At 34.8% G+C, this 22145-nt stretch overlaps 2 protein-coding genes across 4 annotated transcripts; one reads left to right on the top strand and one right to left on the bottom strand.

Moving 5' to 3' along the window:
* Positions 1-7005: 7005 nt before the first annotated feature.
* Positions 7006-9384, top strand: LOC21395578 (mavicyanin). Its single transcript, XM_010109699.2, has 2 exons — positions 7006-7245; positions 8909-9384. Exons 1-2 carry the CDS (start codon positions 7074-7076, stop codon positions 9298-9300), a joined length of 564 nt encoding a protein of 187 aa, XP_010108001.1. The 5' UTR covers positions 7006-7073; the 3' UTR covers positions 9301-9384.
* A 1005-nt stretch (positions 9385-10389) lies between these two features.
* Positions 10390-18594, bottom strand: LOC21395577 (chloride channel protein CLC-d). Of its 3 annotated transcripts, none has more exons than XM_024173246.1 (23): positions 18149-18594; positions 17944-18016; positions 16861-17082; positions 16714-16760; positions 16511-16609; positions 16214-16288; positions 15955-16043; positions 15578-15718; positions 15424-15494; positions 15264-15343; positions 14854-15003; positions 14348-14407; positions 14147-14221; positions 13887-14038; positions 13635-13770; positions 13434-13562; positions 12283-12360; positions 12146-12201; positions 11967-12050; positions 11722-11878; positions 11533-11634; positions 11403-11449; positions 10390-10775 (listed from the first exon to the last, which is right to left on the bottom strand). In XM_024173246.1, exons 1-23 carry the CDS (start codon positions 18323-18325, stop codon positions 10682-10684), a joined length of 2394 nt encoding a protein of 797 aa, XP_024029014.1. In that variant the 5' UTR covers positions 18326-18594; the 3' UTR covers positions 10390-10681. The 3 variants fall into 3 exon arrangements, with proteins under 3 accessions (XP_024029014.1, XP_024029015.1, XP_024029016.1); XM_024173247.1 differs by having other exon boundaries at positions 16714-16729; positions 16971-17082; XM_024173248.1 differs by having other exon boundaries at positions 18135-18216.
* Between the last annotated feature and the right edge of the window lie 3551 nt (positions 18595-22145).

The following is a 22145-nucleotide window of genomic DNA, read 5'->3' as shown; positions in this document are numbered from 1 at the left end:
TTTTATTTTATTTTTCTTAGTAGGGGTGAACAAATTAGCAAGTCTAATAGAATAACTATCCAATTCCATCCAACTTAAATTGGATTGTGTTGAATTTTAAAAATTAAAAGAAGTAAGGAAATTAACCACCAATCTTGAAGGAAGGGTATTGGTTTTTTCTTTGAAGGCTATTAGTTTTTTACCCCTTTCTTTTTCTTTCTTTGGTACTTCATATGTTACTAGTTTAATTTTGAGTAAATAGTGGTTTAAACGAGGGGAAAAAAAATTCCACACAAACATATAGTTAAAGTAAACCACTGGTCTACTTTTCTGTAAACCAGTGGTTGAAAGGAAAAATTGTGCACACAAACAAAGAATAAAAGTTATGAGTAAATCAGTGTGATAAAGGAGGCAAAAATCTATCTCACGCATATACAAATTAAAGTTTAAACTAGTGGTTATTAAACCATTAGATTCCATCACTCGAAGGGAGGAGATCGGTGACAAAGCCACATGGAGGGAGGATCGAGATCGGCATCGGTGCAAACAGGGAGGAGAGTATTGGTGTTATAAATCAATAATTTGGTGAAAACCATCACCCAAAAGCCAAGAACATTCATGTCAGATCATCAAGAACTAATAAATCTATAATCGGAAGCGTACCTGAATCCATATTGATTGATTTCTCTCTAGAGTCGTGCAGTTTGTCTTCCAGATCAACACGTTTTCTTAGAGAACCCTTTAACTTTCTCTCTATACTCTCTCTAATAATGGGATGTCAGAAGGAACAGAATATAACGTGTGATCTAGGGACCATAACTCTCATTTATAGATAACTTCCCTATTATCTTTTGTTATTTCTATTTTAGCCCATCATAAAAATAAAAATTACCCTTAAGTCTCTACACATTAAAGGCCCACACCCTATTAGATACATTAAAACCCAAAATACCCAAACCTTAATAGATCACTTTTAATTGGGCTTAACCTTATATGACAGCCCGCAACACATAATTATTCACATATAAGCCCAACGTTAGATTAAGGATCCAACAATCTCCCACTTATGCTATATGTGTAACCTTATAATTATGCTTTGTAAAAAAAACCGTATGAGCTCAACTTTGCTATCATTACCGAAATGTATCTGTAACTAATCCGGTCCATTAATCATACCAACATAGGATCAAAGCGGCATTCGTTACAACTGTCGTAACTCGACCCATCAATGGTCACGTATGCCAATACAACTGAATCACATGGATCATGATGTCAATGTGTAGCATGGAAATTTCATGTAATGTGATCTTAACATGCCTATTTTTAACTGGTCCACCTTAAACCTTAGTGAGATCAAACCATACCAAAATCAAAGTGTGAATAAACCAAAACTTTATTTATGTAGAAAATAACCTCAAAATATCCATAAACTGAAATAACTGAAAATATGTCTATATCATAGAAGCATCTAAAATTACAAACTCCCACTAAAACTGAATATCCTATAATGACATGACACTCATACGAGCAGTGTGCTCATGAAACACTTTGGGTGCAATCCCTTAGTAAGCGGATCCGCAACCATGGAGTTTGTACTGATGTGCTCTATAAATAATTGTCCACTATGAACTCTTTTCTTGACAATTAGGAACTTGATGTCTATATGATTTGACTTCGTCGAGCTCCTGTTGTTGTTGGAATACAACACTGCTGACTTATTGTCACAAAATAACTTGAGTGGAATTTCAATGCCGTCCACTAGGCGCAACCCCGTGAAAAAATTCCGTAATCATATTTCGTGATTGGACGCCTCATAACATGCTATGAACTCTACCGCCAAGGTAGAAGAGGCTATAAGAGACTGTTTAGCACTCTTCTAGGAGACAACACCTCCAGCTAGTAGGTAGATATAGCCTGACGTAGATTTCATACTATCTAGGCATCTAATAAAATCGGAGTCAGTATACCCAACGATCTCAAGCTGATCCGACCTCCGATACATGAGCATGTAGTCTTTTGTTCTCTGTAAGTACCGCAAAACCCGTTTGGCTGCTTTCCAATGGTCTACTCTTGGATTACTTAAATACATGCCTAACATCCCAGTAACGTACGCAATATTCGGACGCGTACAAACCTGAGCATACATTAGACTTCCTACTGCTAACGCATAAGGAATCTTCTGCATTTCTTTTTCCTCAAAATCATTCTTAGGGCACTGATTGAGACTAAACTTGTCTCCCTTAGCCATATGGGTATCACCTGGTTTGCAATCTTGCATGTCATATCTCTTGAGAACCTTTTTGATATAGCATTTTTGTGATAACCCAAGAATACCCCAAGAGCGATCCCGGTGTATCTCAATGCTTAATACAAAAGAGGCGTCACCAAGATCTTTCATCTCAAAATTCTTAGCTAGAAATCTCTTGATTTCGTGCAATAAGCCTATATTGTTGCTGGCAAGCAAAATGTCATCGACATATAAAACCAGAAAAATATACTTACTCCCACAGAACTTATGGTATATGCAATCATCGACCAAATTCATCTCAAAACCGAACGAGATGATCACTTGATGAAACTTGAAATACCATTGTTGAGATGCTTGTTTGAACCCATAGATGGATTTCTTAAGTTGGCAAACCATATTCTTTGGGTCTCCTGACACAAAGTTTTCAAGTTGCACCATATAGATTGTCTCGTCAATATTTCCATTGAGAAACGTTGTCTTTACATCCATCTGATGTAACTCAAGATTGAAATGCGCCACTAATGCCATTATAATCCTGAAAGAGTCTTTTTGAAAAAACCGGAGAGAAAGTCTCTTTATAGTTGATGCTTTCTTTTTGTGTAAAGCCCTTTACGACAAGACATGCCTTGTACCTCTCCATATCACCTTTCGAATCCCTCTTGGTCTTAAATATCCATTTGCAACTAATGGGTTTAGCACCTTCTGGCAATGGGACAAGATCCCACACGTCATTGTCCTTCATGGACTTAATCTCCTCATTCATGGCCTCAATCCACTTCTGAGAGTTAGAACTTTCCATGGCTTAACGGAAGTTAATCGGATCATCTTCCATCACCCCAATGTCTACCTCATGTTCTTAGAGAAATACAATGTAGTCATCTGGCACCGCACTTCTCCTTTCTCTAGTGAACCTCCTTAATGGCATCGGTTCTTGAGGTGGTAGAGTTTTTTCTTCTGGAACAACTTCTTGTATGGGAGGTTCTCTGACATTGTCTTGATCTGTTGTGTCTTGAACAAGGTCAAGTATGAGATCTTGATCGATGCCAATAGCACTTGTGGGAATATCAACATATTCCTCTTCGAAGACAAAGTCCATAACTGTATCTCCCCCCGCAAACTTGACATCCTCAAAGAACCGGGCATTTCCTGACTCAAAAATTGACTTAGTCACGAGATCATAAAACTTGTACCCCTTGGATCTTTCAGAGTATCCAATAAAATAGCAACTCACCATCCTTAAGTCAAGTTTCTTTTCATTAGGCCTATAACGCCTTGCCTCAGCTGGACATCCCTAAACATGCAAGTGCTTTAAACTAGGCTTCTTGCCTATCCAATGCTCGTAAGGGGTTTTGGCAATCACTTTAGTTGGAACCCTGTTAAAGATATATGCTGCAGTCTTAAGCGCTTTTCTCCAGAGTGATTCTGGTAAGGTTGAATGACAAATCATACTCCTCACCATGTCCTTAAGCGTCCTGTTTCGTCTTTCAGCAACATCATTCATAGTGGGCGAACCTAGCATAGTGTATTGTGGAACGATACCGCATTTCTCGGAGATTTTCTTTTCTTTTGTGTGATACTTGATAAGGCCGGCCATGTAATCAAATTCAGAAGGCTCTGGAAGAGTACTTGTCCGCTGCTATATATCTTTAGTTCATTTTGAACTTTTTTTTTAAATTGCAATAAGAAATATTCTTTTGCTTGAAACAAATTATAAATTGGAAGTGGCTTACAATGTATGATTTGTTAATTGTTACCATAATAATTTGCAATTTACCCATTATTCATTGCATGCCGAAATATTCTTTTGCCTGAAACAAATTATTCAATGATATAGTGCATAAATGTAGATTTTAACTCTTTTACATTGCTTCCTCAAAATATCTCCTATCTAAGATTTTCCTTTTATTTTATTTTTCTTAGTAGGGGTGAACAAATTAGCAAGTCTAATAGAATAACTATCCAATTCCATCCAACTTAAATTGGATTGTGTTGAATTTTAAAAATTAAAAGAAGTAAGGAAATTAACCACCAATCTTGAAGGAAGGGTATTGGTTTTCTCTTTGAAGGCTATTAGTTTTTTACCCCTTTCTTTTTCTTTCTTTGGTACTTCATATGTTACTAGTTTAATTTTGAGTAAATAGTTGTTTAAACGAGGGGGAAAAAAATTAAACACAAACACATAGTTAAAGTAAACCACTGGTCTACTTTTCTGTAAACCAGTGGTTGAAAGGAAAAATTGTCCACACAAACAAAGAATAAAAGTTCTGAATAAATCAGTGTGATAAAGGAGGACAAAAACTATCTCACTCATATACAAATTAAAGTTTAAACTAGTGGTTATTAAACCATTAGATTCCATCACTCGAAGGGAGGAGATCGGTGACAAAGTCACGTGGAGGGAGGATCGAGATCGGCATCGGTGCAAACAGGGAGGAGAGTATTGATGTTGGCCTCACACCGTCGAAGGATTTCGGCGCCGCCTCACTGACAGAAGAGAGAAACGAAATCAGCCTAGCGCGGAGGAATTAAGGAGAGAATAGGTGTGGACTGTGGTGATTTGTTAAAATGCTTTGCTAATTATGATAATTAATTATGCTTTGCTAATTATGATAATTAATAATGCTTTGCTAATTATGATAATTAATTATGCTTGTCTTATTTCTATTGATTTACTGTTTATAATTAATATTCACTTTATAATTAATTTTCACGTTCAATTGTAGCAATATCTTTAAATTACAAATTAGCTCTAAACATCCAGTATAAATCGAATTGGATTAGAATGGATGTGATATTTACTTCATGTGGTACCATAAAACATTTTCCGCCTTAACAGGCTAGAAGCCAAGTTTTGTTTCTCAAACCTCCAAAGCCAACTATAGTTTCATGACTATTGACTATTCAAATATTCAAAAAAAAAAAAAAAAAATCCACAGTTAATATATTTCTCTTTTTTTAAGGGATACTATTTTTCTATGAGCAATGCGAACAACAAATCTTATACTATACTAGTATGGTTGCTCTATCATTGTACCTCCTTGCTAAACTAATTAGTAATTAATTAGTTTCCATGCTTCATATATACGTCATTTGGGCTTCGTATTTGGGACTCTTAATTATTCGTTAACAATTAAAGAGGAAAAATCAGAAATGCCACTCAAGATAGTAAAAAGTATTATTTATGTCACTCCACTCAAAAATAAACAATTGGCATTCAATTAATAAAGAGAAAACAAAGCTATAATGACACCAAATTATTTAAAATGACATAAATAATAAATCTGCACAAAATCATGACAAATCATATACTTTTCTCACAATTTATTAGAACACCTTTTTGTGGGGGTCTATTTTCCTACTTTACTTGCAAATGGATACATCTAATAAACTATAAATTATATAAATATAAAATATTGAATCTCCACTAGAAATCCAATAATACAATGCAATATTGGGGTTTTAAACATTTAAACAAAATATCAAACTATATTTCTTTACTAAAATTATTGTTTTCTTAGCTAGAAAATCATGTTTCATACCTATACATGTGCATATAACATGGTATAAGGGGAAAATGTATGAAGCAAGGCACCACTTTTCTCATCCAGAAAGCAAAGATAACCCAACTAAAACGAAACTATAACCATAGTATGGTACAATATGGTAGCCATTTTTTTTAAAAGGAAAATATGGCAGGCAATTTTATTTTATTTTTTTCCCTAATGAAATATGGTAGACAATTTCAATCATGGCATTCATCAATAAGGACAAAAAGATCTATATATATCCACAATAATTTAATTAAAAACATTTATCTCAATCATGGGATTCTTATTTAATTTGCTTGAGCTGAAGATGAGCTAGGCCTAGCAGCCAACCACTCGACCAACAAACTCGGCCAACATTCTTTCCTTTCAAGTCCCTTCAACCATTGTGATCCGAAGCCAAAAACGATGTTTGCGGCCAAATAGTTTAAGATATTAGTTGAAGTCAACAATCCATCAGACTTTGAAAACTAATTAAGAATTGTAATTTTCCTTGATGTTGATACTCGAAAACTCACATATATTATTCAGGAATCACGTCGTTTTTTTTTTCCTTAGATTTTAGTTTTTAAGTAAAAAGAGACCATCAATGTGAATGTTTAACCTTACACTGATTAAACATGTATTGCAAATAGAATTAGTCTAACATGCGTTCTCGAAATTTAAGGTCTTTCTTACTTTATCATGAACTTTTAAAACTCACACTTTGTTCTTTTTAATTTTAAATTAGTCTAATTTAATCATTCTATTAGAATTTTTGTGAAAAATAGATTAAAAAAATAGGAAAATTAATCTCGCTTAACCATTTTTATTAGAATTCTATTAAAAACAAACAGAAAAAGTCACAAAATCACATGTTTTTTTTATTTGTTTTTAGTAAAAATTCTAATAGAAATGGATAAAAACGAGTCGTTTAAAATTTATGAGATGAAATGGGAATGACCTTCAAGGTACAGGCACATTTAAGAATAATTTGCACAAATAATTACACTTCCCAAAAAAATTGAGTCATGAATTAAGCTTTGCCCCCACAACAACTCAATTAACACTAATAAATAAAGAAGGAAACCACGGTGCAAAACACTTATAAATGAGGGACCCACATGATATAATTACCTTCTCTATAAGAGCTTCCAATTACCTCCAATGGACCCAACTTTGCCAGCACTCCAAAAGCTTTATAAAGTCACAAGAGAAACCCTCTTCCCAATTGTCTCACATATCTCTCAAAAAACCAAAACAAACCCAAAAACCAACTAAGTTACTCCCTCAATACACACACTTTATAATTCTAAGCAGCCATGGCTTTGCTAATATTGAATATTTCTATGGCTATGGTGGTATTGGGTATCTTTCAGGCTTGCCATGGCGCGGTTTACAAGGTTGGAGACTCCGCGGGATGGACCATCATTGGTAATGTGGACTATAAACTTTGGTCTGCCATTAAAACCTTCAAAGTTGGTGATGTCATCAGTGAGTAATCTTTTCCCATATTTTTTTCTAGCCACCTCTTAGAATTTCCATGATTTCTGATCTTGTGTTAATTTTTGGTTAAGTAACAAATGTTTTTTTTCATACTTTGTATATATAGATACATAAATACGCTTTTGGAATTTTTGCGAGTTTAATAGTGGGGAGACATTATCACATTAACATGATATAGTAAAACGAGCTCAATTTTTCCCTCAGCAAAAAAAAAAATAATAATAAAAGAGCTCAATTTTCTAGGAAGAGTGTTTTTTTTATACTTTACATTCAATGAGCTTTTTTTCACAGTAAGTTTGTTCTGTACTATTTTCCTATCCCACTCCGCTCCTTGTTGTCTCCTTACTAGTTTAGCCATGATGTAATTTTCTGTCGTTTGTTCTGTTTCTGTTTCCTTCTTCTTGTGATGTGGCCTCGTTGTTTGTTTGTACTTTGTCTCAAATCTTTCCCAGGTAAAAGGACAAGAACAGTGAATTACATATTGACGTCATAATTTCATTTTTGTTAAATTATTGACATCATAATTCCTCTCTCTCTCCCAATGTTGCCCACAAATCAGTAATAGTGGCTAGAAATACACATATATATTTACATATATATATATATATAGTTGGTACAACCCTGCAGATTCCATTACATATAGATGTGTTGTCGCTTTAGGAGACCTGATAACAATGCATGCTCTTGCTCAGAGATAATAAAGTTTACAGTTTGAATGAAGATAGAAGCTTGTAGCTTTTATAGTTATCCCCACATGGGAAGCATTATATGTGTTTATTGTCATTTAAGACTGCCCTTCTGTAGTTTCGTTGGCTCTTTATTGTTTTGGTCGGCCATTCACTTGCATTCCTTATATACATATACATATATATATATATATGCGTATGTATGTGTGTGTGTAATATATTTCCAACTTCCATCTCAGGCACGCTTTCATGATGAAAGGTTACGTAATGTTAACTCCACCTAGAAACATTACTAGTAATCAATTATTGTACCTCAGAGCCAAAAAAAAAAAAAAAAAAAATGCAATCATTGTACCAATGTACTTTTTGGACCGCGGAGTCCGTCTTTCATTTGAATGAAGGTGTATATAATGTTTTTAATAAATTATCTTAACGAGAATATATAAAAAAAAATATATTTATTTTAATAGGGGTATATATTATTTTAATGGGAGTTTAAATGTAAAATTTTTAAATTTTTAAAGATAATATTTTAAAAAAAATTTAAATAAGAGCTCTGAATTGTACTTAAATATGCCACTGTTTGGACCTAACATTGACAATTTGTTACATGTTTTTGGCGTATTAAAATTTTCATTTTATGAAAGTTTTTTCTATATATCATTCCTCTCAAAAGCAAGTGTATGCTTACACGTAAAGGAGAGAGTTAGAAGTATAGAAAATGTTAATTCAACGTTTATAAGTTGTATCTAATCAAAGATTCTCATGTTATTTTGATCTCTCTCTAGAAAGCAAAAGAAAGAGGAGCAAAAGGAGCAAAATTTTATTAATACAAAGTTATTCTTACTCCTAGGTTTTTAGAAAATGTTAAATCTATTAATCACGAGAGATCATATAATCACATATTCACATGTTATTTTTATTTTTGCTAATATGACTAAACTTTTTATTTTTTTTGGTTTTAGAATTCGAATATAACCCCCAATTCCACAACGTGATGAGAGTGACACACGCAATGTACAAGACATGCAACGCCTCACTGCCTATAGAGAGCTACACCACAGGCAATGACACCATCACTATCACCACTCGTGGCCACCACTTCTTCCTCTGCGGCGTCCCCGGCCACTGCCAGTCCGGCCAGAAGGTCGACATCAACGTGCCTCGTGTCTCCGCCGCAAACATTGCTCCAACTCCTTCTGCTTTGGTCTCTCCTTCAACCGACGTCAAGCCGCCTTCGCCATCTTCCAATACTAGTGCTTCTATTGCAGCCATCAAGAGTCATGATCTTGTTTTGCTTGCTTTGCAGGCTGCTGTGCTCTTTGTGCTTTTTGGTTTCTCTGATATTCTTGCTTAGTGCATGGTGAGGAAAATGTATTTCCATCGTTTGTCTTGTTGGGGATTTTTTAAAGTGGGTTTAAAGGATTTTTGTTTTTGTTTTTTTGGGGTCTACTTTTTTGGGTTGGCTGATTAAGAAGCTTGTCTTTCAACTGTAATTGAGCTATACATGCACAGAATACAAAATTGCGAATAAGTTTCTTTTGTTACATAATTCTGGCTTACACATGAAGTTTCTCGATACAGATGAACTACAAAATTACTAGATTTCCTAGCATGAGATGCAGAAAATATTGATACAAAGAATCAAATTTCAGTGTTGTTGTTCGAGTTTCCTTTGATATCCAAGAAACGAGATAAAAGGAAACATTTTACCCCTTATTACCAAAATATATCTCTTAGTTTTACACAATGCATTTTAGATAATTTTTTGAAATCTTTCCAAAGTTGACCCTTAAATTTAAATGTGAGATTAATAATATTATCCCTTCGTTCGGTATTGTCCCTTTAATTTAAGTTGTTTAAGTTAAAGAGTCTATTTAGAAGAGCTTTCTAAAAACTATTTTTCGCTTCTTAAATTCAAAAACAACTTCTAAAAATGTTTAACAACTTCTAAAAATGTTTAAATAATTGTTTGAAGTATTTTAACTTCTTAAAATAACTTTTCAGTCAAAACCACATAATGAGCTTTCTAAAAAGAACCACTTACGAACAACCTTTAAAACTTGTACCAGTTACATTAAAGACATTATAAACTTCTTTTAACCCTTCTATTGCTTGTTATAGAATTTAAAAATCATTTTGACCTATTAAGCTCTTCTTCCAAACAATTATTGAAAAGCTACGGTTTTTATTTTTCTTCTTCTACTGGTTAAAAACAAAAGCTCAACCAAACGAGCCCTAAATCTATTTTGATAAATAAGCAGTTATGATTAAAAAGGATAATAATAGAATTATCACTTTTATAAAAGTACTTTTGAACTTTTCTCTATTTTTTTCACCCTCTTTTCTTCATTGCCTTACCGAGAAAAACTGGATACAAGAATTTGACAACTTTAAGGGGACAAAATGAACAAAGAAAAGCGCTTCTTCAGGAAAGAATTTCCAGTACATAACTTGGTTCATATCAATTGCACACAGAAACACCTATTTCTCATGATAATACAAACAATTATGTCGCAAAAATATGCCATGTTATTATTTCACTTCTATTGTTACCTATGATACAAAATTTCACTGTGGTCTAAAGAACCCCTCTTATGCAAGGAGGGCAATATTAACGAATATCTCTAAACCCCTAAGATCAAGACTTGTGAAGACAGAAGGAAGGTAGAAATGGAAGAATCAGTTAAAAAAGGAAAAGAAGAGAAAAAATTAGTCATTAAGGAATACTGAACAGATCAGCCAGATGTCTGTTGGACCAAAAGGCCATTGAGAAGGGGGCGCTCCGCTTCTTCGTTGCTTGCGACTAATCTCTTATCGCGTTGTCGAGCTCTGGTAGGAAGAAGAATAAAAGCCGAATGAAATAACTCCATGTACGGGGAATATTTCTAGATAGCAGCACGTCTTTTTGCCAATGTAGGCACAAAAGCGTGCAGTTAAAAAAATGAAAACGGAAAGAAAAAATTTCATGGTCAAATAAACTCAAAATATTTATGTAATGCCAAAGCAAACTCACACCAAAGACGGCGGAGAAAATGCCTAGTGCGAGAACTATATGACATAACTGCAAAGGCATACTTTCCCATATAGTTTAGCATACCTCTGAACTCATCAGTAACTTTTTTGTCCTCCTCATGTTTTAAGGGACTCATTGGTATGTTTACAAATACAAAATCTAATGAAATCACTTCCCGTCAAAAGGTTGATAGTCATAGAGCAGTAATGCAAAAGTTCAGGAAAGAACTGCTCCCAAAAATATTAAACGCCGGACAGGCCCTCTTAAAATCCAATGATTCATGTTACATAGATGCATTGTTGATGTGCAGTTATTATTCTCAACAAACATCAGAAGCGGAAAAGTTAATTTAGTAATCTCAAGGAGAGAGAATTGAAAATCGGATAGTCTCAAAACATGATTATTCAGACTTAACATGAGTTCAAAAAAAGCATTATAGAGACCTTACACTAGTCGATTGGAGCTCCAGGTTTCCCGAATCCTCATTTTCCTGTAAGACAAACAATCAAAGATCAATGATTGTGCCTTCACTGGTGTTCGAATGCATGCATGGAGCAAAAGGAGTTGCACTACCTCAATCAATAAATCTTTCCTGGTAATCAAACCAAGCACACGGGATGGACGGGGAACAACAAATATGTGTCTCAAACCTAGCTGACGAAAAAGATTATACACCTGCACCACCAAGACGCTTAATTATCTAGAAGAATATAAACACCTGCGAACACGATATTTTAGTGAGAGAAGAAATAAAATTGCAACCTTTGTCAAAGACATATCCTCAGGAACAATGTAGGGATTCGGGTTCAAAAATGGGGCAAGATCTATGTACATTTCCAAGTCATCGGAACTAAGATGTATATCATCTATGGACATTCCTTTACTCGAAGCAGGTTTCACAAATTCGTTGAGACTATGCCTGGAATACAGAAGTCCATCAAAATTTCACAGCACAAAGGGACAGCCAGACTAAATACTTACTATTAAATTTAAGTGCCTACACTCACCTGATGGACCTGGATCCTCTTGAATCACTCGGCAAAGGACTATGCTGGAAATCTGCCTTAGACTGAAGAAGTACCAACAAATGACTGCATCATGAACCGAAAAAAGTCATTTCTTGCAGACAACAATTGTGTGCTTCTTACAAACACAATATCTAAATAGCAAGAAAATTATTTCACACCTTCGAAGCATGAGTCCAATGACAAGTGTTTCTCCACTTCTTGTGTGGTCGATCACCTGCATCGGGTAAAAATGAGCACAAGCCTAAAAGAGGCTAAAAAATTAAGAAAGAAAGAATTAAGGAAAGAACCCACATACAGGGAAGCCATTGTGCTTGTTGCTCTGCAAAATAGAAACCACATCTGCAACCTTAACAACCCGAGGGAAGGAGTTCACCTTCAAAGGATAAACATAACAATCAGTGAATTTCTGAGGGCATTCAAGGGAAGTAGAAAGTGAACAATCCAGCGCAATAATACATGACAGGACAGTGCATCTAAAGATATAAAAACATATATCCACGGCTAACCATTCATAAATTTTATGGCAATGCGAATTATGACTTCCCTTATTGGACTGGAAGAGATGAAGTATGGCACCAAAAAGAATCTCCAAGGTTCATTTCAATTACCCATCACAATAATACCACTGTACAAGGGTAGAAATTCTATCCAGGAGCGGCTCACTTGATATGTTATTTGCAGCAGATTTTCTTTTATGGCTTTTTGTACAGATACCCTCTGAACTTTTTGAATTTGGACATTTAGTCCTTATTCCTTTTTTCCTAACAATTGACCCATTTAACTTAAAAACTTTTGCAATTAAGGTCCAATCGAAAATTACATCTGCTTTTTTGATGATTCTAATCACATGAAGCACATATGAGCACATGTTGAAGGTAATAAAGGTCATTTCTCACTCTTGGAGCGTCTGCTAAGGGTAATATCCCTTAGAAACCAAGAGTTGTTTATCGCATCTGAGTGTATTCGGAAAGATTAGATGATTTTGAATTGAACAAATGAGATGAGAAATAACCTTCATTACCCTCTATAAATGCTCACGTGCGCGTCACATGATCAGAATCGTAAAAAAAAAAAGGCGTTGTATCTAATTGGGACTTAATTGCAAAGATTTGAGAGTTGAAGAGGTCAATTGCCAAGAAAAAAAGAATTAAGGACTAAATTGTCAAATTCGAAAGTTCAGGGGATATGCATACAAAAAGGTCATCTTTTATGAAAGCCTCAACGAAAAAGAAGTTAGCTGTGATTCTAAAATAACCACTTTTAAATTTGAATCGGGAAAGTCTGAAGTCTGTTGAAAGTTAACGTGCACAAATATGCAATGCCTAATTGCTAATGTTTAGGTGACATGCCAAACACGTAAGGCCCATCGCTATTATCATAATAAATAGTAATCATTATCTGCAGAATAAAAAACTATTTAAAAGAAGGCATTAAAAGAATGCTCACTCTTCCTCCACAGGCTTCCTTTGCTGTCATTTTCCGCATCTCGTACTTAGGCCTTGATTCCAGTAATGGGATGTTTCTCAATCGCACCTGTTCTTCATACAGGCCTTCATTAAAAGCATCACCAACAGCCTGCAGCGGGAAAAAGCTTGGGTACTTTTCTAATTCATTTACAAACAAAATAAGAGGTGAACAAGAGTATACCTTTGAAATAAGAAGAACAAGCATGATAAGAGGAAGGAGTTTCAAGTTATTTGTGATTTCAACCATAATGACACATAAAGACACAGTCATCCGCATTGAACCACCAAGAAAAGAAGCAGCTCCAAGAAGAGCATATCTGTAGATTCACCAGGATTTCACAGATCGGATCAGGAACAAGCAAGAGTGCAGCTGATTCGTAAGAATAAATGATATTATGAATAAATGATATCACAAATCAATGATAAGACTCACGTCCCCTCTTCAATGTTCAGCTTCTTGTAAAAGTTAACAACAAAAATTCCAACAAGACGCCCATATGTGGATCCTATCATTATTCCAGGAACAAATTGACCGGCTGGAACAGCAGTGCCAAATGTTACAACTGCTAAAGTATAAAACATAACCTGCAACATAGATAGCCAATGAAATTTACCCAAAAAAAAAATGAAAAAGGAAAAAAAAAAAGCGCTTTTTAATGTGTTAACTATGGAGCTATGCGAAGAATATATTACCAAAAAGGTCAATAGACTTTGGGCACTGAACTCGTGAAATGTTTTTGCAGTGAACAGATTCCTTATGGCATCATCCTGCCAAATAAAACAAATTCCATTGTAGCGCAAAGCATAAGGTACCCTAGAACTAGCACAATCTGTGTGACAAAAATAAATAAATAAAGATAAAAATAAAAATAAATTCGAGGAAGCATAGAGAACCTGAGTGTTGAAGAAAAGAGTCGCAAGATCATTGTACTCCTTGTCCTTACTGCAATGAAACTGAAAATAAATAAATAAATTGGGTGAGCTTCATAATAAAACTAACAAGTCTGAGAATACCAAAGGAAAGTAAAAAATGGCAAAGCCAAGACAGCTCCCAAAACTGAATTAGAAACTCCTATATCCTAGAGATTATAAGACATGATTATTTAAATCTATCGGATTTGGCTATGTGTGTTGATTCTTCTTTAAGAACCAAAATACTAAGACTCATGAGGCTTCAGGTAAAAGTTGGTCGTCTAATATAAATCATGCTACAAAGAAAAATAATCATCGTAATACAAAACCTTCTCGTTTAAATAAGAATTTCAAATATGGAAAACGGAAATTGCACACAAGACAGGAAAGCAAACAGCAACAGAAGTAACAAGAAAACAATAAAGAATTTAATGTTAGTAAAAAATTTGAGTCTTTGACAGAGAAACTATCAGCACTGCTGATCTTACATTTACATAATTCCCATACATTCCTGGAGGCTTTGGGCACTCAATTCCAGATTCATGATCCGACCCAGGGCAAGGAGTGCATTTTCTTAAAAGTGGTAAACCAAAGGAAATGAGTGACGTTATCACGGAGACAATGCATGCTTCGTAAATCTGTATCAAAAGAAAGATTAAAGGGGTTAACTAGGGGAGCTAGATATAATACTGAAGGCACATAGGCAAATGTGTGCCAACTATGGTTTTGTAAAAGGAAATTATATCAGCTACAGTGATCATCCCTACCAACTCTTTATTCCATCACAAATTGCTATGTCATAGTTTAGAAACAATATACTAAAATATGGTACCATGTGATAAAACCAAAAGTCAAATATTTAACATTGGTTCGTTATTAAATATAGCTAAAAGCTTACCTTGACTCGGTTGCCTTTCTTGTGCAAAAAGTTACGACGCCAATTAGCTATATAAAATGTAAGCTGATTAAATAACGCTCCTGAAACAAAAAAGAAAAGTTAAACCTCTCTGAAAAGAGTAACCCATATAAAGCCATCCACCCAGGAAACATAGACATACCTAATAACCCTCCAATTACACCAATAACTGCCATTGGCAATAGCTCTTTGAAAGAGTAGTCTTCTTGACCACTAAAAATAAATCTAGTTAGACAGCTATACAAGGCTCAACAAAGAGGTAAATATGTAGAACAAAACAAAGTATAGAACCTAACTCAGAAACGTCCCATATTATGAAGCCACCTGAGCCAAAATGTCCACATATTCCACTTTTACACCACCCCATTGCAGTACGTACCACAACAGCCACAACAGCAGAAGTAAAGAAGACACGCCACATCAGCTGACTCCTCCACCTTCATTAAAAAAATTGTCATTTTCAAATAACAACGCAAAGAAAGAAAGGAACATTTTAAATCCCGCCATACAGGTATATACCCCTACCCAAATTCCTGTGCACTCTATTTTATTATCAATTATAAATGAAAGGACGTAAAAAAACAAAAACAACAACAAAGATATATCCCTTCACAAATGAAGAAAGATAATTAACCTTTTTTTTTTTTTTGATAAGTGAGAGATTTAACGTTACCATGATGTAACTTCTTCCAATGCAAATAACACACCACCAACCGGAGCTCTAAAAGCAGCAGCAACTCCAGCTGCGCACCCACAAGTTACCTTCTCAAACAAAACGTTCCAGTGAGTATGATTCAAAGCGACTTATCTCTATAACTAACAGAGTTGGATATATCTAAGTTAAAACACAAGGATATGTAACAAGGAACTATCTTGATTCCATGCTGGTCGAACTTTTTGCAAAATTAACTTTGAAAGTACAAGGCACTCACAAGATCTCGCCGATCCCGATCACTTCTAAATACTTGTAGCCACCTTGAATTTAGATGATACTTTGTAGATCCGCCCTAAGTTAGGATGACAAGAAGATAAGTCGTTAGTTCGTACTTCGTGGTGCAGCTAACAGAAAAATGTTATGACATTTGATAAGCAAAGCATGCACAAGATTTCTAGCATGTCAGCAGCTCATTCAAAAGCCTCAAAAAGAGCTCACACATTATGAGTAGGAAAATGAAAAACCCTATGTTCGCATCTTTCACATTAAGTTCATTTCGAGAGTTCATGCTTACTTGTCCAAGCAAAGAAGCAATACAAGCACCCGTATGAACAAGAGGACCCTCTTTTCCAAGAGCTAGACCACCTCCAACTGAGCCAATGCTTCCAAATATCTATGTAATACCCAGCATAAAAAGGTAGAGAAAAAAGTTACTAAAACTATTCTTAGATGTCGAAATGAATAGGTATGATGGAAAAGTGAGAGAGATCACCGGACCTTTCCAATCAAGGTTCTGAAAAGAAGGATGCCATGAATATCAACTCCTAATAAATTTGCATCAAAATTAGAAACTCTCATTTTAAAATGACAATTTGATAACGACCAAAGCATTACGAACAAAGGAATGTAAAAAGTCCAGCATACCATTCAAATAACTCTTAATTTCAGGAATACCGGATCCAGCTGCTGCAGGTGCAAACTGTGTAATGATAGATACAGAAGAATAAACCAAAGCCAAGTTGATTAATATGTACACCAGACATCCCGCCACATATGATTTTTGTATTATCGAAAAGGTCAACTCGAACTTCCAGCCTGCAAAATTCTCAACGGAGAGGTTGATGAAAACAGCAGCTAGTCCAGTACCTGAAACCAATCAAAGGTAAATCAGATGCATAACTAAACACGTTATACATATAACAACAAAAATCTCCAAAAGTAGAGAGCAACAGTACACATGAATCAAAATGACAATTCAAAAAAGGTCACGTCCAAAATCTACAACTAATCCTCTCTCAATAATCTATGGAACAACAAACTTGTCTATGTCTTAATTTTTATTTTGCAAATCTAACTACTTGGGGTGAATTTGCTAGAATGAATACCAAATAATAAAATGAAATTGGCAAAGTGACCTTCTCCATCTTTACCAGTCATTCTTTGTAAAAAGTGGCCGCTCTTGGTGTTCCGTAGTCATTTGCAAATAAAAATTTTTAATGTATTATTTTACTAATAAAACTTTCCTATTTATATTTTATCCATGTTTACAAATGGCTCCTAGTTGCGCCTCTTCTGCTCAATTAGTCAGCAACAAAGTACAATCCTAGTGCCCTTAGAAATTGCAGTTCTAAAGCACATTTATCATCCCCTACTGAAGAATTTGCCACAATGACTACCCTGAAAAGTCAAATTAGGTAAAATGACCTTTTTCATTTTTACAGAGAACGGCCACAATCGTTCTTTGCAGCCATTTTGCAAATAAAATTTTTAAAAGTTATTGTACTAATAAAACTTTCTTTTTAAGTCATTTTTACAAATGGCATCTAAGTTCCAATTAGTATTCATACCAAACTGATTAATCCAAAGGTCAGCTCAATCCTATAGGAGTGACATGGGAAGCTACAGAAAAACATCGATTTTTCTAAACTTTCCATACCCTCTAAAATCCTTATGAAAAGGGGGCGAAACATAGGATTTTTTCTTTTTGTTTTTTTGGTTGAGGCTTACCGATGCCAATAAGCAGTGCAAATAACCACTTCACCATCACACAATATCCCACATAAAGCTTCCCCCTTTGCGCCTAATGGATCAAAAGACACAACAAAAGTTAAGAGCCGAAAGAACCCTAAAAAAATACCCAAAAAATAGTATTCAAACCCAAGCACAATTGAACTGAACTCGGAATGGAACTAAGAAACCTCAGAAACGCGACCTGCTCTTCCCAGTAAGCGTGATTCTCGATGACTTCATAGTCAAGGCTCTCGACGCTGCTCTCGTCACTCTTCTTCGCGATTCCAAGCGCGTCGGGTTCTCCATCCTCGGCGTTCGGAAGCCTCGACCAGACCATCTTCGCCGTCTCGATCCCATTATGGAGGTGATTCGAGAGCATCGTCGCTCAATTCGTATCGAAAGCTTCGAAACCCTAGAAAACGATCGCCGGAACTCGGGAATCGACGAGGCTCGCGATTTCTCCGCTCGGAATCGCACTCGACGGCGTGCTGAGTACGGAATCGGTGGTTCCGCACAGCATCTGAGGCCGAGAAAATTCGATCTTGGCGAGGAGCGAAACCTCGGATTACGCGATGAAGAGATTCTAGAAAAAGGCTTGGTTTTTGCTTCTTCTTCTTCTTCGTATTTTGGCTGTGAAATGACTGAAGAAATAACTGGAAGCTGGAAAAGAAAGTAAAGAAAAAATTGTTTCTTTCTTTTTGCTTACTGGTAGAGGAATTTCAGTCGTAATGTCTGGTACGGGCATCCTCACTAGATCTCCTGTGGAACTTCTTGATAGACGGTTGGATTTCCTTAGAGAACGGGCCCACTGTTGGGTGGAAGTGGGCCCGACTGGCCTTTTGCGGGCTGGGGCTGCACTATCACGACAAAACGTCCCAGCGCTGACCCTTATACCCAAAGGAAGGGCTGAAACTTAAATCAAACGCCACGAAAGGAAAGGGCAGTTGAGCCAAAAAAAAAAAAAAAAACAAGAAGAAGAGAGAGAGGGAGGATTATAATATTTATAAAATAAGGTGATGTTTGATTTATAAATTTAAAATTTTAATTTATTATTTTAATTTTTAAAATTTAAATTTTTTATAAAAAAAAAAATATTATATCGAATTAAAAATTATAATTTTAAATTAGATTAAAATTCTCGAAACAGACGTATATTGTTAGGACTAAATTCTAACCGGTCAAATTTCATTAGATATTGATTCGCTTATACTATTCTTGTAGTTTATATAATTAATTATGTTATAAACAGTTATGTTTTTGTCGAATTTTGTTAATTTTTTGCATGTCATACTCTTTTCTTAATCTAATAAAGTGGTCTTTTTCATATCCTATTGTCATCGAGTGATTAAAATATTCCCACAGAGAGAGAATAACTGAGTGAGTGGTTGAATTAGGGAAACGTAGACCTATAATTGGGTTGATTGGATGGGTCCATATGTGGGCACATATTGTTGGGCAATGTCACTTGCTCCCCCCATTGTGTTGCTTCCTGTGTGGAAGTCAATTTGGAATTATCGACTTGTTTATTTCACTAATTTAAGTCTTCAATTTTACATTTTTATTGTTAAAAATTCTTAAAAAATGTTACATCTCAGCTCGAATTAAAAACTCAAATCTACAAAGCGAACAAGAAAGGCTGTAGGTTACTGTTCACACAAACTCATAATACAAAATTATTATCCGTTGTAACGCATGAATATACAGTTAGTTGGGACCTAAAATAACAGAATTTTGACCACAAGAGTCTAATGTCATGACCAAATATATGTCCCGTTTATTTCATCAATTCGAGTTTTGCTACAGTAAAAAACTTTTATAAACAGTCATATTTAACTTTTTACTACAATAAAAAGTTCTTACATAAAGTCGCATCTCAATTCGAATCAGCGAACTAAACGGCCCACGTTCAAGAAGAGAGAGAGAGAGAGAGATTGTGATGTTTAGTAGTTATATATTGTGAGTGTGAGTTGGGAATCCTTGTAGCATAGAAGTGGTATAATTGTGCTATAATGAAACGGTGAGTCATGAAACAATAACGAAGGGAATAATAGTGCTATAATGAAAGACAATTCATTCAAGTTCTACACAGTGAGTGAGAGAGAGAGAGAGAGAGAGCTCATTTACGGAAAAATAGTGCCGCAAAAATGAGCCAGTCTGATAAATGAGTGCATTTTTCCATTTTTAGAAACAAACATCTGAATCCTCTGATTTGAGGAATAGAGTTGCTAAGCAAATAAAATCATAATTTTATTTTGGAAACAAAAGATTATGATGATAATAATAATAATAACATTATAGTAACAATTAAGACGGGAGATGACTTCCCCATAACTTATAATTATTTGTCATCTACAAAGATGCCATCAAATGAAGGAGCCACAGCTTTAAAACACTCCCATTTGGAACTAATCTTCCACGGTTTTAGCTACTTCGCTTTGACCTCCCCACATTTTCTTTCCTTTTCTTTTGCCTTTCCTGCTAAGCCTCCCTATAGTTGCTTCTCATTAATTACGTACACTTCGTCACAACATTTTATGAGGCGACAGATCAGAAGTAGAGAGCTCCGCATACATGTTTGAAATCGCCTTCGCTTGAGGCCTCTTGATCCAAACAAGTAGGAAAATGTCGTTAGATCATCGGGTTGACGGTTCGTGAAAGTCTGCTATCAATACGTGCAGTGGCAGAATCAGGATAAAATTTCGGTGGGAGCATAAAGCATATTTTACAACAAATAAATAGAACAACAGTAAATATAAAAAATATTACCATAGTATTTCTCAATAATTATAAAATATATTATAATTACTCTCGTCGAGTTTTCATATTTTAAAAGCGTTACATAATAACTTCATTATTAATATGATCAACATAATAGAGTCAAAAAAATAAATCAAAAGAATATAAAAACTAACCCACGCACAAATTCAAGTTCTACTTAATCAAATAATGTGTGCCAAATACCAATAATTAAAATCTTTAATTAATCATAGGAAATATAAACTAAATTAATTTATTATAAAAAAATAAAATTCTAGGTTATAATTTATAAAGTAGACAAATCATTACCACAAGCATGAATCTACAAAGCTTATACTGTAAACGAAGTAAATGACAAAAGACACATTATCTATAAAGCTTTTATAAGCTACAGACAAAGCTTCAAATGTCCATAGATCTTTAAAAAAAATAAAAAACAAAAGAAAGAAAACTCTTGAACTTTTCGGTAAAGAAAGTAGGCACAAAGCACAAAATAAATAAATAAAGAAAAGACAAACTTAAATAGTAATGGGCGTGGTGGGCCAATAACAGTTCTTCAGTCCTCAAGCAAACATTGATTATTGAGAGAAGACCATCAAAAGAGTAGAGTGGAGAGAGAAAAGATAAATAAAGGGTTTTAAATTCAATTTATGTGGGGGTAAAATTAAAAAAAATACAAATAAAAGTAATATTTTTTAAAAATTATATTAAAAAAAATGTATACATAACTTCCGCGGGGCACGTGCCCCCACTTGCCTCCGCCGCTGAGTACGTGGAGACTGAACACTTACCTTGAATGTTGGAGTGAGCAGACTATTCTCCACTGTAAATGATTCAGGTACAAAACTCACGACTTTTTGCAAATTCAAAACCTCTCAACTGCATCAAAAACAATTGAATTTAGAGACTGAAAATCTTATTCAGAAAATAATCAAAACCGGCATAAACGAGTCTAGTCGAACAACACATGTGCTTCTATTCCGATAGAATCCATATCAGCCAAAACAGCTGCGCTTGCTCTTAGATCATTATATAGTTTGTGTAAATCTTAAGATCCGTTTAGGTCGTTGATTCGAATTAAGATGTGACTTTATATTATAGTCTTTTACTGTAGTAAAAAAGTTAAATGTGACTGTTTTTTAAAATTTTTTACTATAACAAAACTCAAATTTTAAATTCGAATCGGTAAAATAAACGGAGCTTTAATACTGAACTCACACATTGCCCAAGAATAAAAAATAAAAGACTTAAAAGAATTTTTTTTATTTTTGCAGTTCATGACCATGCAACACGTAATGCATACGTGCATGAATTCATACACACATACTTAGCATGCATGATTAGGCCTCGTTCACTTCGTGAATTCGAGTTTTCAATTCGAGCTGAGATATGACATTTTCAGAGAGCTTTTCACTGTAGCAGAATAAGTTAAATGTGACATT

This window comes from Morus notabilis, unplaced genomic scaffold (genome assembly GCF_000414095.1).
Source record: "Morus notabilis unplaced genomic scaffold, ASM41409v2 Scaffold159, whole genome shotgun sequence".
In the NCBI taxonomy this organism is placed as follows: Eukaryota; Viridiplantae; Streptophyta; class Magnoliopsida; order Rosales; family Moraceae; genus Morus; species Morus notabilis.
This window is presented reverse-complemented; position numbering and strand designations above follow the sequence as displayed.